Raw genomic sequence first — 22,916 nt, 5'->3', positions numbered from 1 at the left:
TAACTTGAAAATTTAACTTATATTTTCTAGCCGAATAACAAATTTAATCGAAATGTTATTTATTTAGATAGCATTTAATTACTAAAACGAAATATATATATTTTGGGATGTGAATTTAAATAATAAATATTCGTTAAACACAAGCGACAATCAAACGACTCAACGACTCAAAGCCGAACAGTGAAATAATCAGGAGTGCCAACGTAAGATAAAAATAGTCACTAACCATTAAGGCGAATTCACAAGTATTCCCTACGCAGACTTGTCAAAAAGCGCGCGCTTATTTGAATTACGAAATTTACCTCTCATTGTCAATTTCAATAAATAGAACAAAAAAAACAATTAAAAATTACAAAATTGCTATTAATGACAATAGTGTTTAATTTTTAATGCATCTTTTCTCGAAAAAAAGGCTAATTAATTGGTGATAGACTCGGTACCACCAACTAATTACAAAATTGCACTTTCTGCTTTCCTCGTTTTCCTTTTCTTTATCAAATCATAACAATGGCGATGACAAGTATCGTTTGACAGGCGAAATCTGGAGTTGCGAATATTCGCCAAATTATTGAATTCCAGTGGGGTGATGATTACAATAGACGTAAGAAATTATAATAAATTTAAATATTTATTCTAGATTTTGTATTTTTTCAGCCAAATTTCTCTTTTTTGCTGTTTTATTTCCAATTTTCAATTCCTAACCTTAAAGTTTCTTTGTTTTGACATAAAACGCAAAAGTCTATTTATCTCTCAAAGATTATTTATAATGATTGATCTGCATAAATATATGAATACTTTTCATTTTATTGTCAAAAAAAATAATTGCTAACATATATTGCGTTTTATTAAAAGGATTAAAATATTTATGATATTTTTTTGTATGTAAAATACACGTAAAGTATTTATCGTAAGTAGACAAAGAGAAATTGTATTAAGAATTGATTTTTGGTCTACTTTTATTTAAAAATTATTATTATTAATATTTTTGATTTAATTGTCAGTGTGAAAATTATTAACAAACTTTGAAAAGTAGTTTATTGTTTTAAATTCAGCGAGAATACTAATTTATTATCTTTCTGCAGATTTGCGCCATTTGGATTTGAAAAATTAAGCTGGTCTTAAGAAAAAAATAAATAGAGGAAAAAATGTTAACAGTGATAAATAATGACGAAGACAATCCGTGCCTCAACAAAAATTTATCTCTTGGAATAGATCAAGCTTGTTTCAGTGTCATTAATGATACTCCGGAAAATTTAACATTATATTCAGTTATTAACGATTGCTACGTAGTAAATGTGAGTTTTAATTACTTTCGATTTTGATTTATTTAATTTTATTTAATTTTAAAAAATAATTTTAATTTTAATTTTTTTTATGTTTAACAAGATTTTTAAATTAAACTTTTAAAAAAATTTTCAGTGCGAAGGATTGAAATGGGGAAATTTGACGCCTCACAGCAACACGACACTTGTTGCTGATGCAAAATTGCCGTTACACATTTTTTACAGGGATTCGAAAGGTTACGAATGGTGTCAGTGAGTATTATTTTTTTTCATTAGGAAAAATAATATTGCAAAAATTAATTTCGCTTTTTTTTAGTGACACTTTCAACTTTAAACAGTATGGACATTACGGATGGAATATTACGGACGAAAGAGGAGGATGTTCCTCTATTTATACTTTATATGATTCCTGGAATCCTTATCTACGTTAGTAAAGTTTGATATTTCACTATTTTTTTTTAAATTCAACCAGCAAAAGTTACGCGAGGGAAATACGGAATTCCGATTATTATTATTATAATTTCAGAATCAAAATTTAAACAATTCACTTAATCAGTGTAATTAATAATAAGGGGCCGTACACATAATACGTCACGCGATTTTGGACCCTTTTTAACCCCTCCCTCCCCCTATGTCACACTTCGTCGCAAACCTTGAACCCCTCCCTCCCCCTACGTCACGTCACACACGTAAATTTCACTGTAAATTTTATACATTGGACAATATATATATTATATCTTACACTATAAATTATTGAATCGCAGTTAAAAATACCTGATTTAGAAGCAAAAAGTCAGTCACTAATTCAAATAGTAATATTTTTTTTCTGACAATTAGTTGAAAATAACTGATGTTTCAATACAATTGTTTTTGATTGATTCAATTAGTCACGTTTAACTACCTATACATAGCACCGAAACTTTCCTAAAAATTTACTAAAGATTTACTCGCAATTAAGCTTTGAAATATTTAAATGCAAAGTTTAGTGAAAATTGTGTAAAGATTTAAATATCCCACTTCAATAAATGTGTAGCGCGAAACTTTCCTGAAAATTTAAGTTAAATTTTCAGGAAAATTTTCACGAAAGTATAGTCGAAAATGCAATTCAAATGTTCAGGAAAGTTTCAAGCTATATTTTTAAGAAAATTTGACGATAGACATTTATTGGAGTGAGAAATTTAAATCTTTACACAATTTTAAAATAAACTTTGCAAGTAAATTTTTCGAATTATGCAAGCAAATCTTTAATATACAATATTTAGAAAAATTTCGGTGTTTTGTGGATAATTTTTCAGTTATTTTTAACTGATTCAGAAGCAAAAAGTCAGTCACTACTGATTGTCAGTTAAAACCATGATTTTTAACTGATTCAAATTAAGAGAATATATTATTTATCATCATATTATAAATAATATGCCAATAGATGTTAAACAGGTACATAATAGATATTAAATAGTTTAAAGCATTTTTAACTTGTTTTATTTAGAAAAAGTGACATTGTCACATATAATTTCTTATAATCTTTGAATTTAAAAGATTGTGACGTAACACATGAGTTCACCCCCCCCCCTCCCCCATGTCACACTCAGTCACAATTCTCAGACCCCCTCCCTCCCCCTAGACGCGTGACGTATTATGTGTACGGCCCCTAATTAACCAGTAATTAATTGTTTATTATTTTCAAAAATTTTAATAAAATTCTTCGAAAGAATTCAATTATTTTCGTAAATAATAAAATTCTTCGCAAGAATTTAATTATTTTCATAAATAATAAAATTCTTCGCAAGACTATAAAATCCTCATAAACAAAATTTCTCGAAAAGATTCAATTATCTTTAAGTATTTTTAATAAAATTGAATGATACAAATTTTTAATTACAATAATTTAAAAAATTTACGAGAAATTCTTCGTGAAATTCAATTATTTTCAAAATTTTTAATTAAAATTATTAAAAATCCACATTATTTCCGAAAAATTTAAAGATATTCTTCAAAAGAATTTAATTTTCTGTATCAATAATTTTTATAAAATTTAATCATAAAATTATTAAAATGTTTAATAAAATTCTTCGCAGGAATTCAATAATTTTCAATAAAATTTCTCAAAATAATTCAATTATTTTAAAAAAAAATTTGAATGAATTCCTTATGAGAATTGAAATATTTTCTATAGAAATTTTAATTAAATTCCTCGCAGAAATTCAATTATTTTCGAAAATTTTAATAAAAATTCTTAGCGAGATTTCAGTTATTTTCATAATTTACAAAACTCTTCGCAGGAATTTAATAATTTTAAATAATTTTAATAAAATTCTCCACAGAAATTCAATTATTTTGACAAATTTTAATAAAATTATTTAGGAGAATTGAATTATTTGCATAATTAATCAAAATTTTTGCAGGATTTTAATTATTTTAAACAATTTTAAAAAATTTCTTCTCAAGAATTTTATTATTTTTTTAATTAAATATAGAAAAAGGTTAATTTTTTCGTAAATAATAAAATTCTTCGCAGAATTTCAATTATTTAAAAAAATTTTGATTAGGTAAATTTTTCATTTTCGAAAGTTTATTTAAATTCTTAGCGAGAATTGAATTAATTAATCAAAATCTTCGTAGGATTATTTGGAAAAAAATTTTGATTAATTTCTTTATTTTCCAAAAATTTATTTAAATTCTTAGCGAGAATTGAATTAATAAATAAAATTCTTCGCTGGAATGTAATTATTTTAAAGAATTTTAATAAAGTTCTTCGCAAAAATGTTATTATTTTAAAAATTTTCAATTAAAATTTTTATATAAGAAAAAGAATTTGCATAATTAATCAAAATCTTTGCAGGAATTTGATTAAATTAAAAAATTTTAATAAAGTTCTTCGCAAAAATTTTATTATTTCGAAAAATTTCAATAAAATTTTTTATAAGAAAAATAATTTAATTTGAAAAATTTACTTTGAAAAAATTTAATTTTTTCCTAAATAACAAAATTGTTCGCAGAAATTGAATTATTTTGAAAAATTTTGATTAAATTCTTTATGAGGATTGAAATATTTCCTATTCAGTTTTTATTAAATTCCTCACAGAAAATTCAATTATTTTCGAAAATTTTAATAAAATTCTTACCAAGCTTCCAATTATTTTTATAATTTATAACATTTACCCAAAAAAAAAATTTAATTCAGATTCTAAATTACAGAAGAAAAATATTTTTAATTGAAGACAATTTTCTGACTGAATTTTATTTATTTTCCAGCGATTTTGGCAGCGTTTATGATGTTTCTTCTGGTTGCCACTGTTTTCAAGACTTCGAAAATGATAATAAAAACTATAAAACTTTTTCGACAACGAGAAAACGGTATTGACAATGTAAGTTATAAATTTCAAAAAGAGCAAAATACTCATGAGCAAATTAAATATGTTTATTATTAGAGATGAATATTTTTATTTCATTTTGACTGAAGTAGATAAAAATTTTCTTTTTCTTCCAGGATCAAGAGAGATTACAAGATTCGGACAATTCGCCAGGATTAATTAGCGTTACGAAAACATCATCGCGATTAAAATCGGTCGACGCATTCCGAGGGTAATTTTCAAATTATTCTCTTTTTAGTTTAAAATAGAATTTATCGATCGATTTACTCTCTCATCACACAAGATTGTATTATTTTTGAAAAAATTAATTTTACTTTCCAATTAATCAAAAATACTTTTCAGAATTGCCATCTTACTGATGATATTCATGAATAATGGCGGAGGGAAATATTACTTTTTCGAACACAGTCCATGGAATGGTCTCACTGTTGCCGATGTAGTTTTGCCTTGGTAATTAAATTCGCAAAAAGTGAATTAAAAAAACAAATATAATTAAAACCATAAAATTGTTTAATTATGAAAATTAATACTCAAATTTTGAATCTATAATATTGAAAAATTTGCTTCTCAGGTTTGCTTGGATTATGGGATTTATGATTGTAAAATCAATTCGATTGAGTCTGCAGCTATCAATTTCACGAAAACGAATATTATTCAGATTAATGCGACGATCGTTGATTCTAATTTTTCTGGGATTAATGATAAATTCGTATGGACAGAAAAAATATACTTTATGGAATTTACGATTTCCTGGAATTCTACAACTTTTGGCTATTACATTCTTTATTTGCGGGGCATTGGAAACTGTTTTTCTAAAACCACAAAGAAGCTTTCAGGTAAAATTTCAATTTAACTTAATTCTTAGCTTTGTGATTTGATTTTGATGTTTACAATCTTAAAAATTAATTTATTGAAAATCTTTGAATTCTTGCAAAGAATTTTACTATTTTTAAAAATAATTGAAAATTTTCCGAAGAATATTATTATTGACGAAAATAATTGAATTCTTCCGAAGAATTTAATTAAAAATTTCGAAAATAATTGAATTCTTCCGAAGAATTTAATTAAACTCTTTGAAAATAATATAGAATAATAATTAATTAATCTATATTTAATAAGTGAATTTTTTAATTTTTCGAATCCGAATTTATTCAAGAATTGAAATTTATATTGAAGAAAATAAAAAATGTTCTAGTTTGCATAATAATATGAAACAGAAGGAGTGTAATAATAATCTTGCAGGAGATTTTTTTGCAGTACGGCCGATTAGTATTTCTTTCGGATATTTTTGATAGTTGGCCGCAATGGTTATTTATTACTGGACTCACGACATTGCATACTTTATTGATATTTTTACTTCCGGTACCCGGATGTCCTCAAGGTTATTTTGGACCCGGTGGATGTCATCGTCGGGGAAAATACGTTAATTGCACTGCAGGCGCAGCTGGCTATATTGATAGGGAAATTTTCGGCAATCATATGTACAATAAAACAGAAAATCCACTTTATCGTCACACATTGCCTCATGATCCAGAGGGTGAGTTATTGCTTTCTAATTTAAATTCAATTAATCTTTCAAATATATTTAACAAATATATTCAAAGAATTAAATATATTTGACAATATTTTTAAAGATGTAAATATATTTAACAATATTGGTAAAGAATTGAATATATTTAACAATATTGTTAAAAAATTAAATATATTTATCAAAATTTTCAATAATTAAATATATTTAACAATATTGTTAAAAATTTAAATATATTTAACAATATTGTTAAAAAATTAAATATATTTATTTATTATTATGAAAAAATTTAATTTACAGTCCCGTATTTTTAAATACTTTCACTGGTTCGAGCCCTGTTCTTGTTTAGAGTCTTTCTTTATATTTAAAGTCTTTTTTTTTTTTTTTTTTTTTTTTTTTAATTTAATTTATAGGTTTGATGAACACATTGTCGGCAGTTTTGATTGTCTATTTGGGAGTTCACGCTGGCAGAATATTTTTCACCTACTATCAATGCAGTTCAAAATTAATCCGTTGGCTTGCGTGGTCCGCCGTCACGGTACTTTTTTTCGTTAATTATAATTCTTATAAGAAATTTGAATTCGATTAAACAATTTTAATTTTAAATTTAAATTCGATTAAAGAATTTTAATTTAAATTTGATTAAAAAATTTCAATTTTAAATTTACATTCGATTAAAGAATTTCAATTTTAAATTTAAATTCGATTTAAGAATTTCAATTTTAAATTTAAATTCGATTAAAGAATTTCAATTTTAAATTTAAATTCGATCAAAGAATTTCAAATTTTAATTATTATTAATTAATTTGATTAAATTTAAATTCCAGGGTCTGATTGCCGGAATATTATGCAATTTCCAAAAGGAAGATGGCGTCATTCCAATAAATAAGAATATGATGTCTCTATCGTATATTCTCGCCACTACTTCTTTTGCATTCCTTCTATTTGCAATTCTTCATTTATTGATTGATCACAAAAAATATTGGAACGGCGCGCCTTTTATTTATGCAGGTTTGTTAATTATTATTTAAAAGAAATTCTACATTAATTCAAAAATATTCTTCTTCACAAAAATTTGATTTTGTTTTTCCCCGATTTCTCTGTTCTTTTATAATTCAGAGAATATTTCTGAGATGTAAATAATAAATTGATAATTAATTGGACTCACTTTTTCATTTAGGAGCAAATCCAATTTTACTCTACGTCGGACATTATTTGATGAAGGATCTTTTTCCATTCGCTTGGAATATTGCGGGACCGTCGACGCACTCTTTCTTCTTACTGATGAATTTGTGGACAACCGTTCTTTGGGGTTTCATAGCCTATTTACTTTATAGAAAAGATATTATTTTAAGTATTTAAGAACAAAAAAAAAAACAAAAAAAAAAAAAATGAAATTAAAAAGAGAATCTTCCTAAAGAGAATTAGAAGCTCGGTTTTTATAATTAAACGTTACTAGATTATGTACATGAATTTATTTTTTATTTATATGAGAAAAAATATATTTTAGTTTCAAGTTTTTGAATTGTACCAAACTTCTTATTAATATACAGTATTTTGGCAAATTTATCACGTGTACTTTTTATTTCTTATTCCACTCAATATTAATTTTTTAATTTTAGTTTTTATTTCATAAGAATAATTTTCTTTTTTGACGAAATATTAACTTTCTAAGTATATATTACTCTTCAAGATATTTGAATTTAATTTAATCTTCAATTCGAATTACAAAAACTTTTCGATTTTCAATCAGCAAACTTTAATTATTCGAGTTTCAACCAATCTCTTTAATTTCCAGTTATTAATTTTTTGCAACGTACCTGAAAATTTTATTTTCAAATTTTAAGCTCAGAATTTCTTTCTAAATTTGGGAAAATTAATTGTCTCTCTCCTCCGGAGTTTTGTAGGGATAATTGAGAATTTTAAAAATATCCCTCTCACTGGTAATTTTTTCCGCCTCTCCTGGAACTCCTGGAATCATTTGTAATTTAATTTTTAATATTTTTCTTTCTTTTCTAAATAAAAAAAAAAAGAAAATGAGTGTATGGAATTTTTATTTACCTTCTGGCGTCAAACGTCGCAATGTGTATTCATTGAGTGTAAATTTTTTTTCCAACGCATGAGCACGCATTTCCTTATTAAACAAATCACTTCCGGTGAAGTACAATATTGCACAATAATATTGATCATAAGGAGAGAGTCTTATGTCTAGTCTTCTGAATGTGGCTCCTTTTTCAGTGGGTAATTTACAAACTCCCTGTGGAATTAAAAATTTTATATTTTATATTTTCAAGAATAAACAACAATTCTTGAATGATTCAAGTTTCAAAATTTAAAAAATTCACTTTTCCCAAAAAAATACAATTATTTTCAAAAATATTATTTAAATTCGATTATTTTCAAAAATATTATTTAAACTCAATTATTTTCAATAATTTTTAATGAAATTGTTTTCTGAACTAAAATTATTGAAAAATTAGCAAAAATTAAAAAAAACGAATTTCTTAAAATTCAACAATTTTCCTTCTTTTTTATGTCATTTAGCTTCATTATTTTTGTGCTCTTCAAAAATGCTTTACTTATTTAATAGTCTCGACTCTTTGGTAAAAAATCTAAAATTATCGAAAATTATCAAAAATTCAAAAATCCGAATTTCCTAAAATTCATCATTTTTTTCTCTCTTTTATGGTATTTAGCTTTATTATTTTTGTGCTTTTGGAAAATACTTTACTTATTAAATAGTCTCGACTCTTTGGTAAAAAATCGAAAATTATCGAAAATTATCAAAAGTTCAAAAATCCGAATTTCTTAAAATTCATCATTTTTTTCTCTCTTTTATGGCATTTAGCTTCATTATTTTTGTGCTTTTGGAAAATACTTTACTTATTAAATAGTCTCGACTCTTTGGTAAAAAATCTAAAATTATCGAAAATTATCAAAAATTCAAAAATCCGATTTTCTTAAAATTCAACATTTTTTCCTCTCTTTTATGGCATTTAGCTTCATTATTTTTGTGCTTTTAGAAAATACTTTACTTATTAAATAATCTCGACTCTTTGGTAAAAAATCTAAAATTATTGAAAATTATAAAAAATTCAAAAATCCGAATTTTTTAAAATTCAACATTTTTTCCTCTCTTTTATGGGATTTAGGTTTGTTATTTTTGTGCTTTTGGAAAATACTTTACTTATTAAATAGTCTCGACTCTTTGGTAAAAAATCTGAAATTATCGAAAATTATCAAAAATTCAAAAATCCGAATTTCTTAAAATTCATCATTTTTTTCTCTCTTTTATGGCATTTAGCTTCATTATTTTTGTGCTTTTAGAAAATACTTTACGTATTAAATAATCTCGACTCTTTGGTAAAAAATCTAAAATTATTGAAAATTATAAAAAATTCAAAAATCCGAATTTCTTAAAATTCAACATTTTTTCTCCTTTTTTATTGCATTTGGCTTCATTATTTTTGTGCTTTTGGAAAATACTTTACTTATTTAATAGTTTCGACTCTTTGGTAAAAAATCTAAAATTATAGAAAATTATCAAAAATTCAAAAATCCGAATTTCTTAAAATTCATCATTTTTTTCTCTCTTTCATGGCATTTAGCTTCATTATTTTTGTGCTTTTGGAAAATACTTTACTTATTAAATAGTCTCGACTCTTTGGTAAAAAATCTGAAATTATCGAAAATTATCAAAAATTCAAAAATCCGAATTTTTTAAAATTCAACGTTTTTTCCTCTCTTTTATGGGATTTAGCTTCATTATTTTTGTGCTTTTGGAAAATACTTTACTTATTAAATAGTCTCGACTCTTTGGTAAAAAATCTGAAATTATCGAAAATTATCAAAAATTCAAAAATCCGAATTTTTTAAAATTCAACGTTTTTTCCTCTCTTTTATGGGATTTAGGTTTGTTATTTTTGTGCTTTTGGAAAATACTTTACTTATTTAATCATCTCGACTCTTTGGTAAAAAATCTAAAATTATTGAAAATTATAAAAAATTCAAAAATCCGAATTTCTTAAAATTCAACATTTTTTCTCCTTTTTTATTGCATTTGGCTTCATTATTTTTGTGCTTTTGGAAAATACTTTACTTAATTAATAGTCTCGACTCTTTGGTAAAAAATCTAAAATTATAGAAAATTATCAAAAATTCAAAAATCCGAATTTCTTAAAATTCAACATTTTTTCTCCTTTTTTATTGCATTTGGCTTCATTATTTTTGTGCTTTTGGAAAATACTTTACTTATTTAATAGTCTCGACTCTTTGGTAAAAAATCTAAAATTATATAAAATTATCAAAAATTCAAAAATCCGAATTTCTTAAAATTCATCATTTTTTTCTCTCTTTTATGGCATTTAGCTTCATTATTTTTGTGCTTTTAGAAAATACTTTACTTATTAAATAATCTCGACTCTTTGGTAAAAAATCTGAAATTATCGAAAATTATCAAAAATTCAAAAATCCGAATTTTTTAAAATTCAACATTTTTTCCTCTCTTTTATGGGATTTAGGTTTGTTATTTTTGTGCTTTTGGAAAATACTTTACTTATTTAATAGTTTCGACTCTTTGGTAAAAAATCTAAAATTATATAAAATTATCAAAAATTCAAAAATCCGAATTTCTTAAAATTCATCATTTTTTTCTCTCTTTTATGGCAATTAGCTTCATTATTTTTGTGCTTTTAGAAAATACTTTACTTATTAAATAGTCTCGACTCTTTGGTAAAAAATCTGAAATTATCGAAAATTATCAAAAATTCAAAAATCCGAATTTTTTAAAATTCAACATTTTTTCCTCTCTTTTATGGGATTTAGGTTTGTTATTTTTGTGCTTTTGGAAAATACTTTACTTGTTTAATAGTTTCGACTCTTTGGTAAAAAATCTAAAATTATAGAAAATTATAAAAAATTCAAAAATCCGAATTTCTTAAAATTCAACATTTTTTCTCCTTTTTTATTGCATTTGGCTTCATTATTTTTGTGCTTTTGGAAAATACTTTACTTATTAAATAGTCTCGACTCTTTGGTAAAAAATCGAAAATTATCGAAAATTATCAAAAGTTCAAAAATCCGAATTTCTTAAAATTCATCATTTTTTTCTCTCTTTTATGGCATTTAGCTTCATTATTTTTGTGCTTTTGGAAAATACTTTACTTATTAAATAGTCTCGAATCTTTGGTAAAAAATCTAAAATTATCGAAAATTATCAAAAATTCAAAAATCCAATTTTCTTAAAATTCATCATTTTTTTCTCTCTTTTATGGTATTTAGCTTTATTATTTTTGTGCTTTTGGAAAATACTTTACTTATTAAATAGTCTCGACTCTTTGGTAAAAAATCTAAAATTATCGAAAATTATCAAAAATTCAAAAATCCGAATTTCCTAAAATTCATCATTTTTTTCTCTCTTTTATGGTATTTAGCTTTATTATTTTTGTGCTTTTGGAAAATACTTTACTTATTAAATAGTCTCGACTCTTTGGTAAAAAATCGAAAATTATCGAAAATTATCAAAAGTTCAAAAATCCGAATTTCTTAAAATTCATCATTTTTTTCTCTCTTTTATGGCATTTAGCTTCATTATTTTTGTGCTTTTGGAAAATACTTTACTTATTAAATAGTCTCGACTTTTTGGTAAAAAATCGAAAATTATCGAAAACTATCAAAAGTTCAAAAATCCGAATTTCTTAAAATTCAACATTTTTTCTTCTTCTTTGCGGCATTTAGCTTCATTATTTTTGTGCTTTTGGAAAATACTTTACTTATTAAATAGTCTCGACTCTTTGGTAAAAAATCGAAAATTATCGAAAATTATCAAAAGTTCAAAAATCCGAATTTCTTAAAATTCATCATTTTTTTCTCTCTTTTATGGCATTTAGCTTCATTATTTTTGTGCTTTTGGAAAATACTTTACTTATTAAATAGTCTCGACTCTTTGGTAAAAAATCGAAAATTATCGAAAACTATCAAAAGTTCAAAAATCCGAATTTCTTAAAATTCATCATTTTTTTCTCTCTTTTATGGCATTTAGCTTCATTATTTTTGTGCTTTTGGAAAATACTTTACTTATTAAATAGTCTCGGCTCTTTGGTAAAAAATCTAAAATTATCGAAAATTATCGAAAAAAATTACATTATTTTTACGAAATGTATGGAATTCTTAAAAAAAATGTAATTATTTACAAAAAAAACTCTAATAAAATTGTAAATTATTGTTTAAAAGAATTTAATTTTCAATGAATAATTTTAATAGAATTTAATAGGAAAATTGTTAATTACAATTAATAATATACACGATTATTTTAAAAAACTTAAAAGAAATTCTTCATAAAATTCAATTACTTTCAAAATTTTCAGTAAAAATTATTAGAAAAAAAACTCCATTATTTCCAAAAAAAATTGAAATTAACTCTTCGATGAAACATTTCAATTATTTTAAAGAATTTTAATAAAAATCTTGCCAAGAATTAAATTATTTTCAATATACAATTTGAATCTCATTTTCTCAAATTCAATTAGTGAAAAAAATGTTGATAAAATTCTTGAAATGATAATTCAATTATTTTCAGATTTTTTTCAAAAATACTTTGCAAGAATTCAACGATTTTCAGTACATTAATTTTTAAATTGAAAACATTTAAAAATTATTTGATTTTTAAAATTATTATTAATATAGATATTTATTTAAAAAAATATTAAATTTATGATTATTTTGATTTTAATTATAAATTTAATTTTAATAATAGAGTTGCAATTATCGATCAATAATTAAATTTTAAATTATTAAACTTTAAAATTAATTTAATTTAAAACTATAGATATTTATATTACCATAAATTTTGTCTCGCCAAGCGAAATGGTATCAGTGATTAATTTCCCTTTTTCCAGGGAATCAATGACAGATTTTAAAAATTGATTCTGTTTCTTTTTCGATTCCTTGCTGGACGATGTAAAATTTGGATGAGTTAATAGAACATCAATGTCGCCACTCTCTTTTTTTCCACGTCTGTAACTTCCGCAAATTGTTATTAAATATTTATCATCGAGACGATTTATCGTGTCCTCAAGAATATTCTCGATTTTCTCGATTTCCCCTCGAGGTATTCTTTTCTCAAAATTATCGAAATATCTGGAATATTAAAATTTACTTTAATTTGTTAAATTTAAAAATATTTCCAAATTTTTATTTATAATTTACTTTCATTTCAATTTTTTTAATATATATTTTATTTATTAACTAATTATTTATTTTATTTATTTCCTTTTATTTATATTTTATTTATTTACTTCTATTTAAATTTTATTTATTTCTTTCTATTTATATTTTATTTATTTGCTTCTATTTATATTTTCTTTATTTTCTGCTATTTAAATTTTATTTATTTACTTCTTTTTATATTTTCTTTATTTATTTACTCTAAAAGAAATAAAATATCAATGGAAATTAAAATTCCATTTCTTTTAGAGTTTAAAAAAATTCGAATTTCTTTTTTTATTTTAATTACAGTCCAAAAAATAACTGCGGAAAATAAATAAATAAAAACTAGAAAAATTACTTTTGAAATTAAAAATTAAAAACTTGAAAAATGAAGGATTTTTCTTACTTTAAACCAAGTTTCTGATGATGCGTTAATTTGTCCTGATGAATTTTTAAAGATTCCAAAGTTTTTATTCCGGAATCCACTAATTCTTTGGCCTTCGCTGGACCAATGCCGGACACTCGAGTTAATAAATTAATCGCTACATTTCCCTCATCTTTTTTTATCTGAAACAAAATTATTTTTTTACGAATATTTAATATAATTCTTTTTTTTATTCTTTTTAGAAAAATATATTTTTTTTAATTTATAATTTTTATTAATAAAAAAAATCAGGTACATTTTCGAGTTTTTGCAATTTTCCAGTCTCGAGAAATTCATCAATTTTCTTTGCAATTTTATCGCCAATTCCAGGTAATTTTTTCGCCTCCGCTCCATTTTTTACACGTTCTGATAATTTACCGAGAGTCGTTGCTGCTTTACGATAAGCATTTGATTTATAAATATTTTTTGTTACATTACGCTCGTAATTTGCAAGTTCTGAAAGTATTTAAATTTTTTTCTCTCAGATATAATGTGAAAATCGTGAAAATTAAAAATTATAAACAAAAAGCAAATAATTTGAAAAAAATGCTTTTAATCACAACATTTTCTAATAATAAATATATTTAATAATATTAGTATTTATTGTTTACTATATTTTCTATAACTATATTATTAATAATATTAATATTTAATAATAAACAATAAATACAATAATAAATCGAAATCGAATCGCAAAAAAATTTTGAGGTTAGGAAGCGAGAAACAACTTTTTGAACCCAAAGTAAAAAGATTACACATTTACCTGTTAAAAATTCACATAGATCCTGATTTGGATTATCAGAATCTTCTGTTGCTTTTCTTTTGCCCATTTTTACTGTTTTTTTTATAAAGAAATAACAAGAAGTGTGTGTTTACATTATTTTTTAACTCTGCGGTTGACAATGAAACTCGAACGATGTGAAGTTGGTCAGTAACCAGTGAAGGCGTCAACATTTCTGCGCCCCGCGCCAAATGAACTTTTTCCCTATTTTTCCACAGTTTTTCCATTCATATTAAAATTTTCCAACTGAACAACAAAAAGTATTTGCTTTTACTAAATTACTAATTAATGAAACGAGTATAAACTGTATAATTAGTGAGACAAGGAAAAATTTAGAAACATTGTACCGAAAAATTTTCTCAATACACTCCTGGATGTTTTCAATAAATAACCAATCGGCAATTGCAATCGTGTCACGTGACTCAAATATTCCTTAAGTCATTTAAAGGCCGTTTTACAATAAACAATATTGACATTTTATCAATTAAAAAATAGTATAAAAAGAAATAAAAATACAAAATACAAGCAGGACAAGTGTTAAAGTGTATTATCTCCGTTAAATTTTCAAAAAACAAAGTACAAATTTAACAATCTTTGGGAAAATAGAAAATTTCATTGTTGTTGAATTAAATTGGGAAATAAATCGATGCGGTTATGCTTTAAACAGCTGTTAGGTTGAATAATGTTTTTGGAAAAGTCAATAAAAATATAGGGAGCATTCAAATTTCAAGAGAGTGACTGTTTGTGAAACTGTTGTGCTTCTTCTCCCCAACAACTATATAATCTGTCCTAAAAAAAAATCATCAAGAATTCATTTTATTCTCGGATATTTATTCATTTTCTCCTTAATATTAAAAAATAGGAATGGCACAAAACATTAATCCATTTTATTCGTCGCAAAATCCTCAAAATAAAGCCAAGGAGGAGAAGCCAAATTTACCAAAAGATAATCATGCAGTAAGCAAAAGGTACGCCAATGAATGCAATAATTTTATTTCATTATTTTTATTCTTATCAAAGGTATTTATATAGAATTTTATATATTTTTTAAATGATAATTAATATTTGATAATTAATCGGAGGTTAAATAATATTTTATATTCTCCATGAATTTTTGTATTGTATTTATTTTTGGCCTTGTAAATTCAAACATAACCTCAAAATTCAGAAGCATCTAATTTAATCAATTTCGATATTTTAATCTGTCAGATAGAATATTACATGAAACATTCTTTTTGTTTACACGTATTATGCAAGAAAGCAATTGCATTTTGTGTCAGGAAAAAAATTTTTTGTTAGGAAAATTAAGTAAATTGACTTTTTTTCGATTTATTTACAAAAATTGCGACTTTTCTTCCAAATATTTCAACAAAATACCAAATTTTTTAGTATAAAATGCAACTTATTTCGATTTTTATAAATGCAAAAAATAACTATAAACAAATCTTTCAAAGATTATTTATTTTTTGAATCATTTTTCAAGATAATTAAATATTTTCAAAATATATTAAATTTTTGAGTAATTGAAATTTTGTAAAATTTAATTGAAAATAATTTTTTCTCAAGTATTTCGTTACAATTTTGGAAAATCAACTTTTGAAGAATAATAATTGCAAATTTTGAGAATATAATTGAATTATCAAAAATTTTAATAAAAAAATCTTTACAAATTTAAATTTAAAAATGAAAATTAGTTTCTAATTTTTTAAAATGAAATATTTTCAGTATTTTCAATTATTTTCAATTCAATAATTCAAAGAACAGTTTAGAATTATTTTTAATCTTTTTGGAGAAAAAAAAGTCATGTTCAAAATTTTTAATTGAAATTCATCAAAAAAATTAATTAGTTTTTTTAAATTATACAAAAATTCTTTTAAGAAATTCAGTTATTTTCGAAAAATTACATATTTTTAAAATCTAATTCTTTGAATTGTTTTATCAGTTTTTTTTAAGATTCAATTATTTTCGAATAAAGTAAATAAAAATTTATAGAAATTTTACTTTTTTAAGACTTATTAAAATTTCAGAGAAATCAAGGCTCTTATTTATAATTAAAATTCTTCAAAAATTTGATTATTTTGAAAAGATTTGACCAAATTTCAATTGTTTGGAAATTTTTAATTGTGTATAATTAAAAAACTATTATCTCTCAAAATTTATTTTAAAATATTTGTAAAAAATTAATTTGTAAGAATTTCTTTCAAAAATTATTTTAAAATATTTTTAAAATATTAATTTGTAAGAATTTCTTTTTTATAATTTTTTGAAAATATTTTTCCTTGATAACTTAAGAAAAAAACATGGACAGTTTCAATAATTTTTGAAAAATTGAGTTTTTGTATTTCAATAATTAAATTCTAGAAGAACTTTCGAAAAATTATTTAAAATAATTGATTTAGAGATGAAGTTTATTTGAAAAATTGTAGAAAATAATTGAATTCAAGAAGAGTTATAATTGTAATTTTTAGAAATTTTTAAGATTCATAAATTTTATTGAGCGAATTTTTTGAAAATCGTGACTTAATTTCTTTTTGAGAATAATTTTTGTCATTTAGACTTTTTTAAATTTTTCTCTGAAATTTCGAAAATTGGAAGAAATTTTCAAAACGTGAGTTTATAGAGAATTTTTCTAGTGGATTGCGAAAGTAAGTATTATTTACTTGGTGAAAATTATTTTTTTTTTGAAAAGAAGGAATAAAAATTGTCAGAAAAATGATTTTTTTAAAGAAATTATTAAATTATATATATTATTTGAAGGAAGAATAGGAAAAATTATATTAATATAAATAGGAAACTTGTTATCGTTTTCCGAAAGCAGAAGGTTATATTTATTTACTTTACAGACTTCAAAAAGAACTGATGGTCCTAATGATGAGCTCAGAGAAAGGAGTTTCTGCTTTTCCGGAAGGAGAAAATCTTTTTAAATGGATTGGAACCATTACAGGACCTCTTGACACGGTATTTAATTTTTTGAATAAATTCTGGATTATAATTATAATAGTAATTGATTAGAAATTAAGTAGAAAATAAATACTAATAATTATTCAAAGTTTAAAGAAAATTTTTGGTTTAAATTAAATTTTTTTTTTTGTAGGTTTATGCTGGTTTGACATACAAATTGTCTCTGGAGTTTCCGCAGAGTTATCCTTATAGTGCGCCAACTGTACGTTTTGCAACGCAGTGCTTTCATCCTAATGTCGACACTTCTGGCAATATTTGCCTCGATATTTTAAAGGACAAATGGAGTGCTTTATACGATGTGCGCACGATTTTACTCTCAATACAATCACTACTTGGTGGTAAGTATTTAAAAAAAAACTGCAATAATAATAAAGAACAAAAAATATTTTTATCTCGAAATAAAAATATATTATTTAGAAGTAAAAATATATTTTACTCCAAAAATAAAAATATTTTACCCCAAAAAGTAAAAATATTTTATCATTCAGAAAATATTTTACCCTCAAAATAAAAATATTTTACCCCAAAAGTAAAAACATTTTATCATTCAGAAAATATTTTATCTCAAAAATAAAAATATTTTACCTCAAAAATAAATATATTTTATCATTGAGAAAATATTTTTTTTTTGAAATATATGTTCTAAATTTGAAAAATAGCCTTTGAATTTATTAGAAAGGGTTTATTCTACAAAAAGAAATTATCAGGCTTCGCATTCATCTACTAAACCTACTGTTTACTAATTTTTTTAACACCTTAAAAATTAAAAAAAAACGAAAAAAGAAAGTACAGTTGCAATTTTTAGAAATTAATCAATTTATTTTCTTAAATGATTTATTTTTGAATTTAAATAAATGAATTCTCGTTGAAATTTTTCATGAGAATTGATTTAAAATAATTGACTATTAAAAGCGTTTTTAGTAAACATTTTAAGAAATAAATAATTAATAAATTATTAAACTTTTTACTTTAAATTAGTTTCAAATTAAAGTCTTTGAAAATTTAAATATTGAGGAAATTTAATTTAAAAATTATAAAGAACTTCCTTTTTTGAAATATTTTTAGTGCAAATTTTTGTACAAAAAAAAAAATTAAATTAGAATATTTCTAAAAAAAACTAATTCAGTAGAATTTTTTATCATCATTTTTAATGTCATTTTTTAATAAATTTCAATTATCTTTAAGAAATAAAATAAAAATTTTGTAAAAAAACATCCACTTTATAAAAAATTTAAAAAGAAATTGTGTAGAAATCATGTATTTTTATATTTGCTTGAATTTTAGTTATTTATTATTATGATTATAATTTTTTCAAATAGAAAACAAGAAAATGTTTGCAAATTTGACTAAATTGAAATTAATAAAAATTAATTTTTCTATTTAAATAATCGAATCAATTTTGTAACAATTTTCTAATAATTATTGAAAATAGTTGATAATTAATTTATAAAAGAATTTTAGTAGAATTTCTAGAAATTAAATTAATATTCAAAGAGTTTCAGTAAAAATTTTGGAAAATAATTGTATAGAAGAATTGAATTTTTAATTTTTATAGAAATAATTAAATTTAAATTATTTATAATTATAATAATTTTTTCAAGTAGAAATAACAAGAAAAGTTACAGTTGCAATTTTAAAAAAATTGAATTTTTTTTTATTTAAATAAGGGTAAGAATTCCTGAAGTGGGCCCCTATTTTTCATTGGGTTGGTGGATTTTTCTCATTCTTATATGTTTCGATAGCCTATGATGGTATAATAAAAACCTGTAAATAGTTTTCCGAAATTCGAATATTTGCCAAAGTTATTCAAGGTCAAAGTAATTTGTAGCGTTTTAGTAAATAGCTAATTACTCGCGATTGGATGAACCGATTTTAATAAAAATTGGAGAAGAGTTTACCTGAAGAATTGTACTTTAGATAAATGATCAAAATTTTAATTAAAAAATAAAATTTGTTTAAATAAATTAACTTTTCAATTTTTGGGGTTAAAAAAAAATTTGTTCTCCATCTTTTTTTTGGATTTTTTTTTAATAATCAAATAGAGAATACTTTTAAGATTTTATTTTAACAATAAAAAAGTGGGATTCTCTATCACTTTAGAAAATATAATATTTTTAGTTACAAATTTTTTTGGAAAGTTAAAGAAATTTGAAGCAAAACAAATGAATGAACTAAACTCGACAATTTTAACCAACCAAGTTTAGTTCATTCATTTGTTTTGCTTCAAATTTCTTTAACTTTTCAAAAAATTTTGTAACTAAAAATATTATATTTTCTAAAGTGATAGAGAATCCCACTTTTTTATTGTTGAAACAAAATCTTACAAGTATTCTCTATTTGATTATTTAAAAAAAATCCAAAAAAAAGATGGAGAACAAATTTTTTTTAACCCCAAAAATTAAAAAGTTAATTTATTTAAACAAATTACATTTTTTAATTAAAATTTTGATCATTTATCTAAAGTACAATTCTTTAGGTAAACTCTCCTCCAATTTTTATTAAAATCGGTTCATCCGATCGCGAGTAATTAGCTATTTACTAAAACGCTACAAATAACTTTGACCTTGAATAACTTTGGCAAATATTCGAATTTCGGAAAACTATTTACAAGTTTTTATTATGCCATCATAGGCTATCGAAACATATAAGAATGAGAAAAATCCACCGACCCAATGAAAAATAGGGGCCCACTTCAGGAATTCTTACCCATAATCAAATTTCTAGAAATTAAACTATTATTAAATGAGTTACAGTAAAAATTTTAAACTTATAATTAAAATTTTTTGAAGATAGATGAATTCTCAAAAATAATTTTTTTAAATAATAAAATAAAATTTAAAAAAATTTGAAACCATTGGAAAATTTTGACAAATTTCATTGGAATAAATTTTATATTTTAAAGGAATTTAATGTTTTTTTTTCCCACTTTTAAAAATTATTTTGAAATAAAATTGTATTTTTGAAGAATTTAAATTGAAAATTTGGAGAAAATAAAATGCCCCTAAAGTTTTTAACGTTTAAATGAACGACAAAGTTATTTTTTTTAAATTTGTATTCTGTTATAAAAAAAATTATTTTGTTTATTAAAAAGATTAATTTTTAACTAGGAAAATATTCCATTTTTATTATTTTTCTTTTTTATATAAAAATTTTGAAAATCATTCAAATAGAAAAAAAAATTCGTTTATTTGAACAATTAATTCTTAACTAGGAAAATATTCAATTTTAATTATTTTTCTTTTTATATAAAAATTTTGAAAAACATTCAAATAGAAAAAAAATTTCGTTTATTTGAACGATTAATTTTTAACTAGGAAAATATTCAATTTTAATTATTTTTCTTTTTATATAAAAATTTTGAAAAATGTTCAAATAGAAAAAAAATTTCGTTTATTTGAACGTTCAAAACTTCAGGACAAGAAAATAATTGAATTTTAGAAAAATTTAGAATTGAATTTGTTAACTAGATAAGAAAAGAAGTTAATATTCTTTCTGTAAATCAGCGAAATTGATAAATAAATTTTTTTTGACGAGTTTTTTTAGTAGTTGAATTTAATTTTTCGATAACTACTTTTTTTTTACTTTTTTTTTACTACTTTTTACTTTTTTTTACTAATTTTTTTTACTTTTTTACTACTTCTTTTCAGTCTTAAAATTACTTTCTGCTGCTTTTTTAATAAACTAAATTAACAAGTGCGAAGCCTGCAACAAGTTTAATTTTTTTTTTCAATATTAATAATTCAAAAAATATATTAAAATAGAAATTTCTTTGAATTTACGTCATTGTTATGTCGCGCGTCACTTGAAAAATTTATGGTGTGACGTAATTAAGTTGAAAACGTGCCTTTAAAAGGATTAAGTACAGAACAAACACAGTTTTGCTTAACTCGTTATATTAACAATTGTATTGTTTTGCTTGACAGAACCAAATAATGAGAGTCCCCTTAATATTCAAGCTGCGGAACTTTGGAGCGATCAAACAAAGTACAAGAAACACCTGAAGGACGAATATGACAGGGCTCTAAGTAGAAGTCAACAAGACTCATGATAAGCAATATTTACTTTTTTCGATTCAAAAAAAAAAAGAAAGCAAAATTTTTTTTTTTTTTGATGCAATTCTTACCTATTAATTAATTAAAATATCCAAAATCAAACACTATTTCCGTTTGAAATTCCCAAAGAAAAACACTGCACTGAATCCTTCCCTCCCCCCCTAATTTTATTTTTTATTATATTTTTTTTGTAGTGTAATTTTTATGTAAAATTTGCTAAGTTTCAAATATATTCCCCTGTCTTTATATATATATATATATTTTTTTTTTTTTTTGGTAATTGTCAAGGGATCAAATTAGGGATTTATATAATGATTTTTGTGTCAAGTATATAAGATATAGAAAAATGAAGAGAAAAGAAAAAAAATTGTATTCGAGACTCGGTGGATTATTTTAGCGCGTCTATTAATGAAATGTGTTCAAAGTAAATTGTCTATCCTAAAGTGCTTTCAAAGTATAAAAAAATGTATGTTACGCTAAATAAAAACGAGTCACGAATATAATTTGAAATAAAGTTCATAATCATGATCATCACCTTAATGACTTTTTTTTTTATTTTTTCTTTACTGAACGTAAATATTTATTTAAATGAGTGATCGATTTAAAAACTACGTCGATATGAAACTTATTGTAAACTAAATAAAGATTAGCGAAAATTTATCATTTCGTTCGCTTTTGTAACGTCGTGTACTTTTTTGAAATAAATATTTAAAAAAAAAAATTAAATAAGAAAAGGAGAAGAGAAAAGTTGATCACTTTTCTGGTCGAGAATTATTATTATTATTATTATTATTATAGATTTGATAAAATTTTTAGTTAATTAATTTTAAACATTAGGAAAATTTGTCTTTCAACAATGTATTCTTGATTCTTATACGTGACTTTAGAATTGAATAAATCTTCATTAATCATCATTTTTTCGTTCTTTTTCGATCCCTTTTGACTTTCGAAAAGTAAAGATTAATTTTCTTTGAATTCCTGCTTTTCTGCTTTTCATTGTTTAAAATTAATAATTCTTTTTTTTTGTTCCAGACGAAAATCAGTTTATGAAAAATAAAATTATTTCTTTTTCTTTAAGGAAAGATGCGAAATATTTCAATTTTCATACTTTCGACAATTTTAATTCTATTCTTGTTAATTGTAATTGAAATGTAATTTAAATTTTAGAATTATTTTTCAATTATTAATTTTGCATTTTATTTTTACAATCATGGAAAAAAGAATTAGATATTCAATTATTTCCTACAAATTTTAACTAAACTTCATCTCTAAATCAATTACTTTTTAATATTTTCCGAAAGTTTTATGAG

General features: G+C 22.9%; 3 protein-coding genes across 5 annotated transcripts; 2 read left to right on the top strand and 1 right to left on the bottom strand.

The window, feature by feature from the left end:
* The first annotated feature begins 463 nt into the window (after positions 1-463).
* Positions 464-7,751, top strand: LOC122506589 (heparan-alpha-glucosaminide N-acetyltransferase-like). 2 transcript variants are annotated; one of them, XM_043618868.1, is made up of 12 exons: positions 464-601; positions 1,083-1,295; positions 1,420-1,535; positions 1,600-1,709; positions 4,536-4,648; positions 4,771-4,865; positions 4,997-5,104; positions 5,226-5,490; positions 5,912-6,191; positions 6,596-6,720; positions 7,010-7,193; positions 7,363-7,751. In XM_043618868.1, exons 2-12 carry the CDS (start codon positions 1,146-1,148, stop codon positions 7,542-7,544), a joined length of 1,728 nt encoding a protein of 575 aa, XP_043474803.1. In that variant the 5' UTR covers positions 464-601; positions 1,083-1,145; the 3' UTR covers positions 7,545-7,751. The 2 variants fall into 2 exon arrangements, with proteins under 2 accessions (XP_043474803.1, XP_043474802.1); XM_043618867.1 differs by having other exon boundaries at positions 5,897-6,191.
* LOC122506591 (DNA polymerase beta-like) lies at positions 7,380-14,740 on the bottom strand. 2 transcript variants are annotated; one of them, XR_006302011.1, is made up of 7 exons: positions 14,576-14,740; positions 14,069-14,268; positions 13,795-13,955; positions 13,022-13,319; positions 8,244-8,439; positions 8,003-8,153; positions 7,380-7,511 (listed from the first exon to the last, which is right to left on the bottom strand). XR_006302011.1 is itself a non-coding variant. In XM_043618870.1 (6 exons), exons 1-6 carry the CDS (start codon positions 14,640-14,642, stop codon positions 8,059-8,061), a joined length of 1,017 nt encoding a protein of 338 aa, XP_043474805.1. In that variant the 5' UTR covers positions 14,643-14,740; the 3' UTR covers positions 7,648-8,058. The 2 variants fall into 2 exon arrangements, 1 of the variants encoding a protein (XP_043474805.1); XM_043618870.1 differs by lacking the exon at positions 7,380-7,511 and having other exon boundaries at positions 7,648-8,153.
* Positions 14,741-15,070: 330 nt separating this feature from the next.
* LOC122506592 (ubiquitin-conjugating enzyme E2 C) lies at positions 15,071-22,520 on the top strand. The gene is made up of 4 exons (XM_043618871.1): positions 15,071-15,561; positions 17,437-17,551; positions 17,688-17,892; positions 21,478-22,520. The coding sequence occupies exons 1-4, from the start codon at positions 15,458-15,460 to the stop codon at positions 21,600-21,602; spliced, it is 549 nt and encodes a 182-aa protein (XP_043474806.1). The 5' UTR covers positions 15,071-15,457; the 3' UTR covers positions 21,603-22,520.
* The last annotated feature ends 396 nt before the right edge of the window (positions 22,521-22,916 follow it).

This window comes from Leptopilina heterotoma, unplaced genomic scaffold (genome assembly GCF_015476425.1).
Source record: "Leptopilina heterotoma isolate Lh14 unplaced genomic scaffold, ASM1547642v1 Lhet_42, whole genome shotgun sequence".
NCBI lineage: Eukaryota > Metazoa > Arthropoda > Insecta > Hymenoptera > Figitidae > Leptopilina > Leptopilina heterotoma.
This window is presented reverse-complemented; position numbering and strand designations above follow the sequence as displayed.